We start from the raw sequence: 17,203 nt of genomic DNA on the forward strand, positions 1-17,203 counted from the left end.
CGCAGCCCCCGCCCCCGCCCCGCTCGGCATTGTGGGGCTTGTGGTCGCGGAGCGCGGACTACGAGCCCCAGGGCCCCGCGCGCGGTTCCGGACAACGCCTGGTGTGTGGTAACACCGCGGGTCTTCCTCCTCCTCCTCCTCCTCCTCCTCCTCCTGCTCCTCGCGGGCGCTTCCGGCGCGGCGGCGGCGGCGGCGAAGCCCCTCGGGAGCGGCGGGGCCCGGCGGGCCGGGGCAGGTGAGGAGCCGAGCCCTGCCCTGCCCTGCCCGGCGCTCCGCGGGGCGGGCGCGGGGCCCGCCGTGCCCTGCGGGGCTGCGAGAGGGGCTGCGAATTAAACCCTCCTCCGGCACCGCGGCCGCGCTCAGGGAGCGGCCGGGGCGGCCTGGCCGTGCGGGGAAGGTGTGCGGGGTGTCCCCTGCCCTCCCGGCCGGGCGGTGACCTCCTCCTGCCCCCGGCCCCGGCAGGGCTCGTCCTTCCCCTCGCCCTTCCCGCGGCCGCGGGGCTCCGGGGCCCTCCCCGTGCCCGGCCTGGTGCCGGTTCCCGGTTCCCTGGGCCCGGGCCCGGCAGGCGCAGGCCCGGATGTGTTTTATTTTTGTGTGTGCATTTATTTTTAGCTCGTCCTCTCGCAGCGGGCGCTGTCAGGTGGCTGCGGCGGGCAGGGAGAAAGGGCACCTCGGCTCCTTCCTGCGCCGGGGGAGGTTGGGCATAAGGAAGAAATTACTCGAGGGTGATTAGATAGGGGAAGGGGCTGCCCAGGGGGTGGTGGAGTCACCGACCCCGGGGGTGTTTAAGGCAAGGCTGGACCTGGCACTCGGTGCTCTGATCAGGGTGACAAGGTGGTGTTGGGTCAGAGGTTGGATTCGATGATCTTGCAGTTCTTTTCCAACCTATTTGATTCTGTGATTCCCTGATTCCTTCTTAGCAGGGTCCCCCGGGCTGTGCCCCCCTTAGGGACTGAGCAGTCAGGGCTTGGGTGTCCTATTAAGGTGCTCACTGAACTGGTGAGTTTGGCTGGTTCCTCTCCTGTGTCTCACACACACTGGATGGCTCAAACCTTGAGCCAGGTTTGTGCTGTTCCTGTTATCAGAAGAACTAATTGTCCCCTGGGATTTGTTTACTTGTTCGGAGCTGTGTCATACCTGGTGGTGTTTGATAAATAGGTTCGCTTTCACATTCCCAAGGAGGTGAAAAAGAAAGAGAAACAGGAGTATGTTGTTGTGATTATATATTCTAACAACCACGACCTGTTTCAGTTATGCTGTATAACAGTTTTAGTGTTGCTGACTAGTGGAACTGGAGCACAGGCTGTGGGTTCTCACGTTAGACACAAACTGGATGTGTTAGGACAGACTAAATCACTTCCATTTTGAAGTCCATCAAAGGAACATGAACTAATTGTAAGCCTGACTTCAGTTTAGGCTTGGACTTTGTTGCTATGGTTCTATAAATAGGCATCTTGGGTTTATCGCAGGTTTGTCTGATTTCTGAATTAGTCATAGAATTGTTCTGACAGTAATAAAACGCATAAGCAGTTCTGCTTTGTCAGTGAGCTCAACTTGCAAGTGGCTGTTACACGTGTGTGGGGATGTTTGAGAACTGCATCTCTCTGTTCCAGACACTTTAAAGGCACTTCCAAAAATTCAATACTCTATTCTGGTGACATTCTTCTTCAGTGAAACTGCTGGCTGTGAGAGTTAGTGGAATATGGAATCAGTGCACTAGCCTGCCTTTTTGAAATTTCTTGTTATCTTTGCTGATTTTAAAATACAGAGATTGTTATCTTAAGGTTTGATCTGTATGGTAATCCCAGGGCATTCACTCATACAGTTTTAAAAAGAAGGAAAGTAATTCTGTATCTGAAGCACAAAGCCTTGAAGCTTTGTATAATACAATCAAAGTTATGCAGTGGGAAATAATTGAAATTGGGGTAAACATCTGACAAAAAAAAGAGATGTAGGTTTTTTGGTTTTGTGTTTTTGTTGTTTTGTTTTTTTTTTAATTTAAGTGACCATTAATAAGAGAAACATAGTTACCAAGCTATGTGTGGGATGTGCATATAGTTAAAAGAGCATATTCTGCAATTTTTTTTTCTTCTATAAACTTTGCAACAGCAAAGTTGACCTAAACCCCTTCCTTCCATCCACATTGCTCTTACATTTTGATTCAAGCTCTTTGCCTCTGAATTCAGGATGGAATTTATGCTGTTATTTCCCTTCCCCTACTCTTTCTTCCTGGACTTAGGTTATTTTTTCTGTTAACTCAGGGATCTCAGGTCAGGTTAAAGGTAAAAACCTCTTGAATCCTCACTGCAGAAAGTGGAGCAGAACTTCTTGGCAGTAGGACAGTCTTTTCTAGCAGGAATAGAGCTGTAGTTTTTGCTAGAAGCCAACCATTGAAATAATAATTCTTGTAAATCACTGCCTCAGGCCTTGTTCCTCTGTGGTACTTTTCTAAAAAGAATATTAATGTCTAAGCACTTATGAGATCTGAGGTGGATGGAGCCTGGAGAAGGGAATAGAGACAACTTCAGTGCAGAATTAGATCTGCTGATGACACAACTGAAGATTGAAATCCTGCCAGTTGATGCCAAATATTTCTGTTGGTTTAAAACTCTTTAAAAAAGTCGAAATGAGGAGAGTCTGCCCTCTTCTCTTTAAACACTGTTTCAGAAATAGTGTTACACAAACACCTTTCTTTAGTGGACACCTTGCTTGTTTTCACCCTGGCCTATGCACAGGTGTGGGTTTTGTGGATTTGTAGTTCCATCGTGATGGTTGTGTTCTTATTAAGTACCTCTGCAGTTCTGCTTGATTTTTAGGGCATGGCTAAAAGTCTGTCAGTAAATGACACACATCAGAGGAAGCAAATTGTCACGTCAGACACCGATAACGGTGGTTGTACATCCTGGGAAGGGTGGTGGTTTGTGCTCTTTACCTTTTTTTGGCTCACAGGAAGTTTATCTTGGTGTAGGTTTTTTTTTTTTCTGCCAAAGTTCAGTTGAATGATTTCAAATGTCATTGGATGGATATGGGGAACGGGTCTGTGAAGAATCTTTCCAAATCTGTCCTACATCTCTCAGTGTTTGAATGGGATAATATTTTAGTGCTGAGACTTAAAGGTTAGAATGTCAGATTTGTACTGACAGGGAAAGGATGTGTTCCGTGTTAGTACCTCTGTTGATGTGTGGTGATTAAGATTGAGCAGGCAGGCTTGTATTAACTGGCATCTTAGCACAGTTTGCAAATCTAGATTCTCTGTAAATTCCCTGTGTCATTCTGTACATTCTCCCCCATTGCTACTAATTGCACATACATGGATTTGAATCCATGGGATCACTGCCACAAGAAAAGCTCAGGCTCACACACAGTGTCATATTTGGCAGTGTCCTGCTGTCTTCTCCTCATCTGCCCTCTCAGACCAATTAACAAGTTTGTCAGCAGAGTAACACCTTTTATGCATCTTACAGCAGTTTCCCAGGATTTTCGGAACTGCACCACTCCATTGTACTGTTCTAATAAATCACCTTCTCGTGGAATCTTATTCCATCTTTTCTGAGAATGTAAAAATCCAGTTGGCAGATGAAACTGGGGTAAACTCTTCTCAAAGAAAAGGCTCTTTGGAGATAGCAGGGAACTGAAGTTAAGCTGTTAGGAGACAGTGTCATGCAGGCTGGCAGCTGTGCAGAGCTGCTTTTGATCACATCCCAGAAGAAATGCTGGAAGCTCCTCGTGGCTGCCTGATAATGTGCATTAAACTTTGGCTCCAGTCAGGCCGTTTTCAAGGTTGGTGAACTTGCTAATAGTTGATCTAAATAATAGAACAGAAACTTCATGGGGATTTGGTCCCTCACCAGGATTGAGCCCTTCCTCAGGGATATTTGTAGGTGGTTTAGTGCAACTGTGACAAACTGTCTTTCTGTAGCCCAGTAAATGTGGAATTTTTTATGAAGATCTTTATTCTTTCTATTTAACACCAGCAAAGCCTGAAGTGCATAAGTTACATCCAAAAGCTGTGAAGAAGCTGATCCCTGACTGCAAAGATAAATAGTGTGGCAGGGTCAGCAGTCAGGTACTTGCCTGACAGTGTGTTGCTTCCTAATGTATCTTCTAGAAAATGGGGAGGTTTCTGGAATAATGAACAACCAGTGTGATATATTGAATATATTTCTTTTCATACATTGGCAACAAAGGCATTTGATGTTCTTATGTATTTCTTGTGTGCATGTGTATATATAAATCCACCTCTCCAGTCACAACACTGGTATCTTTATATAAATCCAAAGTGGTGTATTTTTTTTTTTTTTTTAGGAGTGTCAGTGTCTGGTAAAGAGGTAATAGATAATGTATAATTGTTTTTATATTAGGAGTTTAGCTGTACCATGGATTAGTAACAATAGCTTATGGCTCTTCAGGAGAAAATGAGTTCTTCATGGTAGTCCACAGTGTAATAGGTTTTCATCATCATAAAAATCCATCATTTCACTTAGTATTTCCTTTTGTGTGTGTGTGTGGGTACTGCTAGCCCATAAAAACAAAGTAATTATATCTAATGGCAATTCTGTCCTTTTTTGCCCTTCTTCCTGTGATAAAAATCTTTTGGGTAGAGTAGAACGATGTTCAGTGACCTGATTTAACTCTTTAAAAAACTTACTCTGAGAATACAGTCCTGGATAAAACCTCGCAGTGAATTAAACTGTGAGTGCTGCCTTCGGTGGTGCTTGTCAGATTAGTATCTTGCATGAGTTTATGTTTACTGAACTTCAGAAACATGGAATTAAACAGCAAAACAAAGAGATCTCCAGCCACTCTGTCCCTCACATGCCAGCCTTTGGAGCAGGGAATACTCATGGATAATAAATGGGACAGCTTGTACCTGCAGTAGGGAGTGAAAACTTGCTCAGACAAGTTCCCACCCCCCATGTGAGCAGACCTTGCATGAATTTATGTAACTCTGAAACAAGTTCTTGAAAAATATTCCACTTTTTGAGGAATGGTGAATATTCACTTGTGTTCTTCCATGTTCCTGACAGCTCTAAAATATCTCTAGGTAGGGGAGAAAAATGTGAGAACCCTGATTTTTGCAATTCCATCCATGTGGACGTATCCACACAAATTCCTCTCTAAACTCTTGGGAATCCTGTTCTGGGGCTGTAGGACTTGCTCATGTGTGTTATGTTGAAGGGTTGGAACAGCAAGAGTAATTTTGGAATAAGCAATCCATGTCAGGAAACTGATATAATTTTTTTTACTATAGTCACGTTTAATTTTTCTTCAATGTTTTAACTGTTGTGTGACCAGTTCTTCACCTACTTAGAAGTACATTCACAGTGCCTGTTCACAAGCTCAGATGAGACATGTATAATATTTGTAGTGATCCAAGTTCTTCTCTGTGCTGACTGTAATCAATAACAAATTTCACTTGTGTAATTAGGGCTAAACTACTATAAACCTGCCCTGGAAAAAAATATCTGTTCTTTTATTGAAACGGCCCGAAGATTTTTAGCTGCTGCAGAGCATAAATAGGAATATAACTGGAAGAAATATCTTGGTTTTTTTCACCTGTTCACACTCCCAGTGATATTGATTGCTGGAGTAGCTTCTGCTGTTTCTTATAATTTCACTTCTTTCACTCCTTACTAAAATGTCAATAAATTATGCAGATGTGCAAATGCCTGATGACTGAAGCTTGTTAGGAGGAAAAAACCTCCTCTAGTGCATCAGATATTCCAAGCAAATATAAGAATTAAACCTGTTAATCTCCTTTTTATTTTTATTTCTAACTTGGACTTCAGGTCTTTAAACTCAATTATGTCATGTAAAATATTTTTAGAGAATCTGATGAACAGAACACGTAGCAGGCTGGAACAAAGATTTCTTGTGAGCTGTAGGGTGATCTTTCTTCTTTTCCACATATTTTCTATGTCTAAGCAATGATGGCTCCATGTTGGATATTATGAGCTGGACTGGGTGGAGAACTTCCAAAACAGAGGTTCAGTTACTGGAACAATAATTTTCCATTGAGTGAACAGAGCTGGGGACACACCCAGAGTGGAAACATGACTTCAGCTTATATAAACCCAAAGAGAGAATATTAGGAATTCACAGAGGTGGAAAGTAGGCACAGCTTGATGCATGTGCAAAAGTATGGGGTATTTATAGGTAGTTCTAATGTTAATAGTCATGATGCATCTATATGGCGTTTGGGTTTGCAGCATTTCAAGCTTTTTCTGTAGGGGAGTTGTCAGGAACCTTATGCTGCTGCTTATGAGTGGTGGCAAGATTATTGTAAATAAATATCAAACAAAATCACTGTTTTCAGGAAAATTGATTCCATAAGAATTTGAAGAAAAAAAACCCACTTCTGGTAGCACCCTACTCTTTAAAATATTCACTCAATAGATTTCACTTAATAGATTTCAGGGTTTTGAAGTCACACAAAGTGGTCATTCCATATTTACTTGACTCACATCATAAGGAATTCCTGGTTTCTGGGCAGTAACAAGCTGACGTTGATCTGTGTTTTCATTTTTAGAACCTGCCAGTCACTCAGGAGTGTTTGTAACTGTTGTGTTTGTTTTGTCTTTTCCCTCACGCCCTAAGGACAATACGTTTTTCAAGCCCTTCAAGTATTCTTGCACGACGAGGAAAAAGAAGAAACATTTCAGTGAATGAGGAGTTTTTTGCTTCTATAGTGTTTTCCTTGAGAAGTGGCTCTTTGAATGAGGATGACAATGGAAGAGATGAAGAATGAAGCAGAGACCACTTCTATGGTTTCCATGCCTCTCTATGCTGTCATGTACCCGGTCTTTAATGAGGTGAGCTGCAGTTTGCTTTGGAATGTGACAGTCCCCTTTATTTTGGGAAACATGGGCACAGTAACAGGTTGTTCATTTTGACTGTGGAAGCTTTGTGTCTGACACCATCTCCTTCCCATGCATTGTTTTACCCTTTTTCCATGAATACTATTTCATGCTCTTCAGAGGTTGCTGGATGTCTCGGCCCTGATCTTTTCTCTTACCTTTTACAGAGGATTTTCACAAAAATGCCAGGTCTGGTATTCTGTGGCAGGAAGTAACATACGCTCAAACACATACTTGTGAACATTTTAATTTTACTGCTAATGGTTGTAATTTAATAGGATATTTGATTTTCTGTGAGTATCAGAGATTGGCAAGATGCTCTCAAAAACTTCTGTGAGATTTCTGCTGCAAAATACATCCAGTGACATATTTGATTTGAGGAGGGGGAAGTCTTTCCTTTGGGATTGAACATTTTAGTATCTCTCAAGTGACACCAGTAATTTGAAAGCCTCTGTCAGTTCCCAGTTTCATTATGTGTGTAAGGCAGGGCATGAGTATTTGACTTGTTTTGTTCTAATAACCTCAGAATCCCTAACAATTCTAAACTTTCATTGCAGCTAGAAAGAGTAAACCTGTCTGCAGCTCAGACGCTGAGAGCAGCTTTTATTAAGGTGAGAAGTAACTTGTTTTGAAGAATGATTGTTTAAAAGGTAAACCATATATAGTAAAGCTAAAAAGTCAGCTTTCTTGTGTCCTTGTCTTTGCCTCTGAAGACTCCATCCTTGATCCAGCAGTCCAAAAGTGAAGTGGACAATTGCATGGGCTGTAAGTTTGAGAGGTCTGATGTTATGAGTAGAAGAAATCTGAATGAAGCACACTGAGACGTTTTAAACAGACTTTCGTCTTGTCCATATAGTACAAAAGTTTAAATGAGGAAGCAGTCAGTGAATAAATAATATACTTAATCTAAAATTGCCAAGATTATGTGGCAGAGGTGCTCATGAGCAGTAGACACACAGCAGGCTTTGGAAGTGCTTTACAGAGTGAGTGATAATGGGATTTTTTTGTGGATGAAGATAAGTTCAATGCTTGTGTCTGCATCCAGCAGTAAATGGAAAAAAGAGACTTGTAACTTTTATATTCCTGAAGGGTGAAAATTCCTTTATACTCCTTTACTGAAGTGCTGATCTTTTGAAATTCTTAAAACAAAAATAATTGCAGGCATGACAAATCTTAACATGTGAGCTGTGCAACTACATTGCAGGTCCCTGTTTATAAGCCTAAATCTAAGTGTACCTTGACAATCTGAAGTCTCAGCTAGAGCTCATGCAAGCTAAATGTTTTTACAACTAATGATAAGGAGCTGAGCTAGGTGCAAATAATGTCAAAACTGAGATATTGGTAGCAAAAAAACCCACCCCACAGTTTCATTCCACACAGTGCAGTTTTTTTAATAGCAGCACAGGTAGTGGGAACACCTCCAGTGTTAGCTGAGCTCTGGCTTAGTTTTACTTAGATATCTCATCAATCAAAAGCTGGGGTTTTTTTACTGAAAAAGCAATTCCCAAATGATGTCTGAGCGTATGATGTGATTTGTAAGAGGCACACTTATAAAATGTCCTGTGGAAAGGGGGGGGAGCAGCACCTAGCTTGGAGTGACTTGAATTCCAATGGATACAATGTCTTTGTCTCAAAGCTTAGCGTTTATGAAAATATAACAGGATATAGAAATTCATGAAAACCTTTCTCATTCAAATTGAAACGAGTGGAAAAGCTTATTGGAAAAGTTATTTATACCAAATCAGTGATGTAGCCCGAAATAATGAATGTTGTAGTGGGAAAAATGGTTTTCAATGTAATCTACTGCTCTAAAACCATTAGAATTTATAGTTTCTGGCAAACTCCTGCAGTATCTGAAGCGAGGTACATGAAAATCTGCCTTTGTGCTTGCAACATTCAGGCATTGCATATGTCAGAGTAACAACTTGCTTTACTGTACAGGCTGAAAAAGAAAATCCAGGTCTTACACAGGACATCATCATGAAAATCCTGGAGAAAAAAAGTGTGGACGTGAACTTCACGGAGTCTCTTCTGCGTATGGCAGCTGATGATGTAGAAGGTAATAAATCTCATGTTGAATAACTGGATTTTTAATTACACTGCTAACTAGAAATAGGCATTTCTCCGCCTTTTTTTCAGAAGAGATTATTTGTTTCCTAATACAATTTTTTTTAGCAGGGTCAAAGAAAATTTGCATTTCTTGAATACCTCTTTAGGAGAAGTTGAATCTTCCTGAAAACCATACTTGAATAATAAGAGAAAAAAAGAAAAGGAATGTTAAGGACTATATTTCTGTGGGTGCATAGTACACCTTTTGCATTGCTAACACAGAAAAAAGCATGTGGAGTATAACATGCTCTTTTTTTCGCCCCTGTTTCAAAATAAAAGCAATAGTTACACTGTCAGAGAAGGAGAATATAGGCTTGAAATTATTTTAATACTGAATTGGGTTAGTGTAGTGCCTTCAGTGTCTCAAATAAATTAAGATGGGTTCTTTTTCCATCGTGCAGTAATAAAGGTGGTTGTTGCACTGTGTTTTGGTTCATACAGAGTGTATTCACTGCAGTTTTCTGGTCAGGGCTATTTTTGTGCTGTTCACCTTCAAATATCCCATGGCACTACTGCTGCATTTTTGTGGAGTGTTTTTAGCTGTCACTGGAGACTTGAGGACACGCTAATGGTGTTTCTGAATATGTTCTTTTTGGTAGAGTATATGATTGAAAGACCAGAACCTGAATTCCAAGATCTTAATGAAAAAGCACGAGCACTTAAACAGATTCTTAGTAAGATTCCTGATGAGATCAATGACAGAGTGAGGTTTCTTCAGACAATCAAGTAAGTACCATGTGATGGATTTTTCTGCAGATCGAGAGGTCATGCTTTTTATTTAGGACTGATTCTCACTCAAATGTTTAAGATATTCCTTGACCAAACTTACCTTGCTGATTCCCACACTGAATTCCCAGGGCACTGCTCTGGCTCTTTGCATTTGGTCTTGTGACATCGTGTCTGACACTCACTCTGTAGAACCTGTTTTAAGAAGTATTTGATTCCTAGAAGGGGATTGAATTCCAACATTTAAATGGGATCACTTAAGGATATTACAATTACTTTTTTTTTTTTTTTTCCAAATAGGGACATTGCAAGTGCAATAAAGGAACTTCTGGACACAGTAAATAATGTCTTCAAGAAATACCAGTACCAGAACCGGCGGGTATGTGCAGCGACTCTTCACATAGAATATTTGAAATAGTCTAAGAGGAGGCATTTCCTTTTGATCAGAGGATGAGTAGGAGACTTTGACTGGTCAATGACATAATGATTTAAGAGCAAAATTGTTGTGTGATAGGTCTGGGCAGTTTTATAGGAAGAGAATGATATCTCTTCATGTCTTCTCGGAAAAATGAGAATCAAAATGCTGTTCCAAATGTAATGTCAGCCAGTTTTCTGATCAGTTCAACCTCAAGATTCTCACTGTACCCAACAATATGTGAACTAAGACTCTGCTCCTGATGTTTTTGTTTTCTCAGGCACTTGAGCACCAAAAGAAAGAGTTTGTAAAATACTCCAAAAGTTTCAGTGATACTCTGAAAACCTATTTTAAAGATGGAAAGTAAGTATGGTTTTGTACTAATAATTTACATCAGTAAGGCTGTGTCAATCAACAGGGGAAAATGAGACAAGCTACTTTTTTCAGCACTTGCCTAATTTTCTGTACCTGTGTCCTCAGACTATCGTGGCTGCTCTAAATACTATTTCTTTTGTAATACCTTTGAGGAAAGTGGATTTTTTTAAATGCACCACACTACAACATCCATATGCAGTGTTAGTTTTGAATCTGAATTTGTGAAGTTAAATTTCCTGGCCTTGTGTGGTTTTTCTCAGTGTGTATACAAGGACAAAGAAATTATGAATTCTTTATTGAAAAAGGTAATCTACCTATTTGAAGTATCATTTGCAAACACTAAACATCTGTGCAATGTTCTCTTTGATTTACATTTTTATTGGCCTTTCTTTATAGGCCCTTATAATGCTTTGCAGTGTTTGGAATTACTCAGCTGAGTCTTTTCTCTTTGAACATTTTAGCCTTCAAACTGAGGCTTTTTCCAGGTCTTCACCTTGGCTTTTGAAGTCCATGTTCCTGTATAATTCACTGTAGTGATTGTTTGGGAAGATGAGTGTATCCCCCTCAGACTTTGACAGTGCCAAAGTGTTCTGTGTGCTGCAATTCTAAAAATGAGAACTCCCTTTCATGTCAGCTCTTGTTGAGCTTGGCAAAGACTAAGAACACCCAGGAGATGGTGCATTACTAAAGGGCAAGGAAGTCTTAAGACCAACTGGGAATACTATCTTGCTTCAATCAAAGCATTCTGATTTTCTTTTCTTACTGAAATTGGGGCTAAATTTGGTTATGATACAAAAAGAGAAATTTAGACCCTGTAACTTTATAATTACTGGACAGAAGTGCTGTGTATTGTAGGCATAAGCTTAAAGTGTGTTAGTTATTTGCAGTATTGTAAGAAATTCCATAAGGTTTGTATTTCCTATCCTTATGAAATCAGGAGTAGTTTTAATCTGTCTGAACTGCATGTTGAGTGAGAAACCTGCTCCCACCAGGAGGTACCAGCCCCAAAGAGAACATCCTGCTCACAGGTGTCATTCCTGAGCTCAAAAACCCAGTGAGTCCACACCCTTCTTAACAAAAAGATAACTAAAATAGCAATTTCCTTCCACATACGTGCATGCTTAGTATTTCTACAGGAAATATTTGCCAGTTCTGAAATTAGTGGGGGGTGAAGTGCTCGGCTTTGGAAAGAACATGAGTTTGACAGTCACAGGATCAGAGAATGGCTTGGGTTGGAAGGGACCTTGAAGATCATCCAGTTCCAACCCTGAGTCATCTGCTCCACTTTTTTTCTTAGTTAGCTAAACCCCAGAATCGAACAGTTGAGATGTCAATGATGATTGAGAGCCCAATTCTTTCAGTTCCTGCCAAATAAACACAGCCTTTCTAGGATTAGCTGTGCAGATGAGGCTGGGTGCCAGCACTGAGCTTCAGGTAGATCAGGACAGGGTAGGACATCAATATACTTCCAATTTTCAAAGCCTGGATGCCAATAATGCTGGATTTATGGAATGCCATGTTTCTAAAAGCATCTGAAGCAGTGTCTTTCTCTTTCCACAGGGCAATAAATGTGTTCATAAGTGCCAACCGACTAATTCATCAAACCAACTTGATACTCCAGACCTTCAAAACTGTGGCCTGAAAACTGTATATGTTGAGAGTTGTACTTTTCAATGGTGGATAGGGTACCTTTATATGTAAATTTTAAAGTTTTGACTGTATAAATTATCAGCCCCTCCCCAGGGGGGCCTAATGCAGGATTTTGAATGGGATTATTGCCATCTTACACCATATTTTTGTAAAACATTGTAGCTTAATCATAATCTCACGAGGAAGATTTTGCATCACTTTTTTGCTATTATCATTCTTTTCAGAATTATAAGCCAAAAGAATTTACGCCTTAATGTGTCATTATGTAACATTCCTTATAAGAATTGTAAATATTTGGTGTTCTGTTTCTGACATTTTAACTTGAAAGCGGAAAACTGCAAGATTATGTATTTAACGATATTGGTGGCAAATATTCAATAAATAGTTTACATCTGTTAGACTGTCTTTTTGTATGTGAACAAAAGTGCAGAGCTCATCTTTCTAGAACTGCAGAACGTTCATTAAATAGAAAAATAATTCAAATTATTTGGGTGCTTAAAGCTACTGGGAGTTCAAATCAGTGTAAAATCAGGGGTTTTCCTTAAAGCTGAGATTTTTTGGCTGTGATCTAGACCAGAATACCAGAATAATTCTATTAAAATGTCTTTGACGAAGTAATAAGTAAACTCAGAAGTGAGATGTTCTTTTGTTTTTGATAGAAACTAAATCTCACTTCTTCCTTAATCTTCTCTTGGTGGTGAGTTAACAGGCTTTTTACTCCTAGACTATTCCAAGGTTTGGAGCAGAGGATTATTTTAAATATATGCAGCTGAGTTTGCAGCAAAGGTTGAGTTTAAAATATTAAGATAACTGGGTTTTCAGTTGGTGCCCTTTGGGAGGGAGGAGGAGAGAAGCTGGAACTCTTCCAGGTAGCACTAGTGATATCTCTACTATGCATGCCACAAGGCAACTTCTATTTTTCAGGGATTGAAATCATGTGAGACCTCCACTGACAAACCTTGGCTGTGTCGATGGTTAAGAGCTGCTGATGGACAGAATAAATTTTATCATTGTGATTTCATGGTGATATTTCACAAGTTTAAGGAATCTCTCACGTGCCCCTTTGAAGTGCACCTTGAGCTTATTTTGAAATAGAATAAACCTCTGAAAGATCTTTAAAATCTGTGGCCATAACTAGTTGGTTTAGAGAAGAATGTGAAGCAGTTTATAAAGCTGCACAGGCTGTTGCAGGAGGATCACTCCAGGCTGAAAGAGCACAATTGCTACAGAAATACTCCTTTTTTAGGTGTAAATGCCGAAGAAAAGGTCCATCCAGACTTTCCTTGCACACTGGCCTGGTGCTGTATTGCTCATTTGGGGCAAGTGCCTTATCCAGAGTCCAACAGCTGGGTCCTTGAATTTGGTTATCTGCTTCAACCATCAGAGAGGGGGGAAGTGCAACCTGCAGCCCTCCTGAATAGCACTGGGTGTTCTGCTGTCTGTCTGGCCATGGAATTGTTTCCTTGATGAGAGCACTGCCTGTAGTGAAATGGAACAATGTAAGGAGAGTATTGTGTGAAAATGACTCCTTGGGAATGTACCTTGTGAAATTTCTGATTCCACGTGAAGCTCTAAACGGGACATGGCCCTTAAAGCTTTGCTGTTCAGCCTGTTTTCTGTTCTGACAGTGGTGTGTTGTGTCATTAGCAAATTGAGCTTAGGAACATGACAAAGGGATGCAGATACAATTTAGAGATAAAACTTCCTGTTATTTGTCAAAGCTTGGCCTGCTGAACTGTCATTTCTTGGAAAGTGGTAGAAGAGCAGCAGTTTTAGCAGCTACTAAAGAGACAGCCTGACTGTAATTAGAGTAATATTTCATTTGCATCTTTGTATTCTGTAAGTAAAAAGGTTGAGTAGTCTTCCTTGTGGATGATGTTCACTTAAGTCATAGCTCCAAAGGGCTTCATGAAGACTAATTAGGTTAGAAGGAAGGGAAAGGCACCTGGAGTTTATGATACTTCATTTGTCTTGAAAAGAGTGTTTGGTACTGGGGAGGCTGCAGCAGTGGCTGCAAGGAGACAGAGACATGAAAACTTGGGTTATATTTTCCAAATTGGACTTAATTCCCATAAAATTCTGAGATTTCTCTATTTTCTTGAATTGAGAGAGGCAGTAGCAGCTGTTGGTAATCATTAGTTGAATGATACCATGTTTATAAGTGTCATAAAAAATATATTAAAAAACCATTTATGACTTGGGTCCCAAACAAGATGCTGTGTTATGTCCTTTTAATTGATTCCTGATAAAATCAGAGGCTGTTGCATCAAGAAATGAACTGTTCCTGTTCATCAGTTCTTTCCTGAACCTTTACTGGGTAAAAGGTACCAAATACAGGGCTGAGCTTCAGGTAGTCTGGCCAATGTGTTTTGTTTGATTTATAACCTCATTGTGATTTCTTTATGTTACCCTTAAAATGAATGGAAAATTATTCATTGTAATCAATGTCTGGTAATGGGAAAACTTGAAAACTGGTGTCTTCAGGTGACACTCTTCTGTTGTGTGCAGTGAATCCATATCTAGTGGTCTTATAAACCTCTATTTTCCACTGAATATGAGCTGGGACATATGTCTGTCAAATTTTATTGTGGTTTTTGCACTTTATTATTCAAGTTACCTGAGTAGCTAAAGATAAGTTTCTCTTAAGGATTTCTAATACAGCAGGTAGCGTTGCAAAATGCTCCTAGAAAATTTCTGCTGTGAATGTGGGTTATAACTGCTATGATAATGTTAACATACAGAAAATCAATCTAATAAACAAAATAAAACTTTGTATATTTGTTAATGAAGCAAAGAAACGTCTTAATCACTTGTTTTGATTTTCCTCAGCCTGTAAAAGCAACGAAGACAAGCTCAGATTGACTTATTTCTGGTTAGAAGCTTGATTTATTACTGGTTAGAAGCTTAGTTTAGTCATGATATAAAGGTTTGTGTCCGAGTGGGTGAGATGTGCCTGTGCCAGCTCAGCACAAGGTGTATCTGGACGGTGAGTATGGAATATCAGAGTGTTCTGCTGTCACAGCTTCCCTGCACCCAGGCAGTGGGATGAGATAGGATCAGTCTTGATTAAGCATTATCTGTTGACATGATCTTATCTAGATTACCAGTGAAGTTCCTTCTTAATGTTCTCAGCTCCTGCACTGCATGTCAGGGGGAGATGTGCCTTGTTCTGCAGGCGTTATCTGATCCTCCTGCAGAGACTCTACTCCCTCAGTTAGGTGGGGAGTGAAAAGAAGGTTGTCGAGACAAACTTGCCACATGTCTGATCTTTAGATTGTTCCAGTCTGAAGGGGAAATCAAATAAATGCACCAGCATGTGCAATACTAATAACTGGGTTTGGTACAGCACTGATTGTCACCTGCCTTTGGAGGAGGCACTGGCTGTTCTGCCTGAGAATCTGGCTTTGCCAAGCCCAGCCTGGCTCCTCTTCCCAGAGGGACTCTCCTGGGAAGGAAATTGCAGGCAGTTTGTACTGGGAGGTGTGGGAACTCTCTGAGCTTTGCATAATGATTCAGGGTAGTTGTTCCCTGTGCCATTTTTTACTCCACTGTTTTGCTCTCATACTCATCTGGGCAGATGCTGCTTTTAAAAGAGACCAGCAGGGAATGTGCTTCAGGACCAGAGGCACTGCCTGAGAGCAGAATTAGTTCTAAAAAGTAGGACTGAAAAGATGCTCCTGGGTCCTTTGGCCTTTTGTTACAGAAATTAAAAAGTGCTGTATAATGTTGCCCTTAAATCTGTCCAGTTCTATTGTAAAGCCAGGTTCTTTGTCCTCATTCCTCCCGTTAGATGTCATTTTACAACAGTCTGAGAGAATAAAAAAAGGCCTTCAAATACTGAAGTTTAATATGCTGCATGAATTTAATTTATGATGAAGAATTCACTAACCTTGTCCATGACCAATTGTCCTTTTTCCCCTCTCCTTCACTGAGTCATGGGATGAATTGTATCACCACAGATACACAATCTCAAGGTTTGAGACCTCTAAAAAGAGCAAAGTACTGGGCAATGCTAAAATTGTTCCTTTGAGGCTGAGACAAAACAATTTCTCCTCATGTTTGTAACACGAGCTGGAATTTTGCCAGAGAACTCTTTGGTGCTGGTGTCTGCAAGGCAGGGGAGGAGGGTTTGGCTCATGGGGAGATGTCTGTGGGGGTGATGGGAGATGTCTGTGGAGGTGATGTCCCTTGGCTTCTCTGTCCTTCTCTCCTGCCCACAGATTGCCTATGATGTTGTAGACACAGTCCTTGATGTCTGAGACCAATGCAAGATGCTTCTCACTAGTTACAACCTGTAGCAGTTCCTTGCTGGATGGCATCAGCATTTCCTCCATGACTTGTTTTGCACCTTGTCCTCTCCCCCATCCAGGCACAGCTGCTGTGACAGCTCAGGAGGCAGAGCAGGGGCTGGGGCAGCACATTGTCACCTCAGGGACTCGTGTAGTGCAGGGCAGAACACCAGGATTGACTCACAGGTGATCACCTGTGATCTCTTCTCCAATTTAACACATATTCCATGTCATCACAACTATTTTTGTGGGATCTGTGCAAGTCCACGGGGGTTTTAATGTTCATTAGAAAGGTCAGGGGAACAGCTCAGCAACATTTGAGGTGCAAGACTCTGTGCCTGCACTGCACTCCCTAAAGAGCTTGGGCTGGGATAACACCTGGGCACTCTCACAGTCTGTGATTATATGATAAAGGGTTTAATCTCTTCCCTCATTCTGCCACCTTTCAGTGTTTCTTATCCCTGTGTGAAGATCAGTATGACTTTACCTGGCAGTAAGAGTTTGCAATTTAGGAGTCAACCCTTCCAGACAACCTGTGTTGTTGGGTAAAGATCAGATTGCTCAGACAATTGCAGTTAAAAGTTTGGTTAAACTTTGCTATTGCTATTCCTTTGGAGTTTGTTTCTTGCCATTAAAGATTTATAAATCATAAAGATTCCTTTTTGAGGCAGAAACCAAAGGTGGCCATGTAGGGAGGTTGAGTTGGTTTTGTAAGGACTGTCAGTGACACTTATGAGCACCAAGAGGGAGGGATGTTAAATTCTTCCAAGAAGCAAGAGGAA

The 17,203-nt window shown here is 40.9% G+C and overlaps 1 protein-coding gene across 1 annotated transcript; it reads left to right on the top strand.

Annotated features, from left to right (window-relative positions):
- The first annotated feature begins 28 nt into the window (after positions 1 to 28).
- PDCD10 (programmed cell death 10) lies at positions 29 to 14,905 on the top strand. Its single transcript, XM_027733307.2, has 8 exons — positions 29 to 235; positions 6,598 to 6,812; positions 7,415 to 7,468; positions 8,799 to 8,916; positions 9,566 to 9,692; positions 9,993 to 10,071; positions 10,388 to 10,470; positions 12,043 to 14,905. Exons 2-8 carry the CDS (start codon positions 6,717 to 6,719, stop codon positions 12,122 to 12,124), a joined length of 639 nt encoding a protein of 212 aa, XP_027589108.1. The 5' UTR covers positions 29 to 235; positions 6,598 to 6,716; the 3' UTR covers positions 12,125 to 14,905.
- Positions 14,906 to 17,203: the final 2,298 nt, after the last annotated feature.

Source organism: Pipra filicauda, unplaced genomic scaffold (genome assembly GCF_003945595.2).
Source record: "Pipra filicauda isolate LSUMZ 115617 unplaced genomic scaffold, ASM394559v2 scaffold244_size1468961_pilon, whole genome shotgun sequence".
Taxonomy (NCBI): Eukaryota; Metazoa; Chordata; class Aves; order Passeriformes; family Pipridae; genus Pipra; species Pipra filicauda.

Coding starts and splice junctions, on each gene's coding strand:
- PDCD10 (XM_027733307.2), top strand. CDS start 6,717: ATGAGGATGACAATGGAAGAGATGAAGAATGAAGCAGAGACCACTTCT. Junction 6,813..7,414: donor TGTACCCGGTCTTTAATGAG/GTGAGCTGCAGT, acceptor CTTTCATTGCAG/CTAGAAAGAGTAAACCTGTC. Junction 9,693..9,992: donor AGGTTTCTTCAGACAATCAA/GTAAGTACCATG, acceptor TTTTCCAAATAG/GGACATTGCAAGTGCAATAA.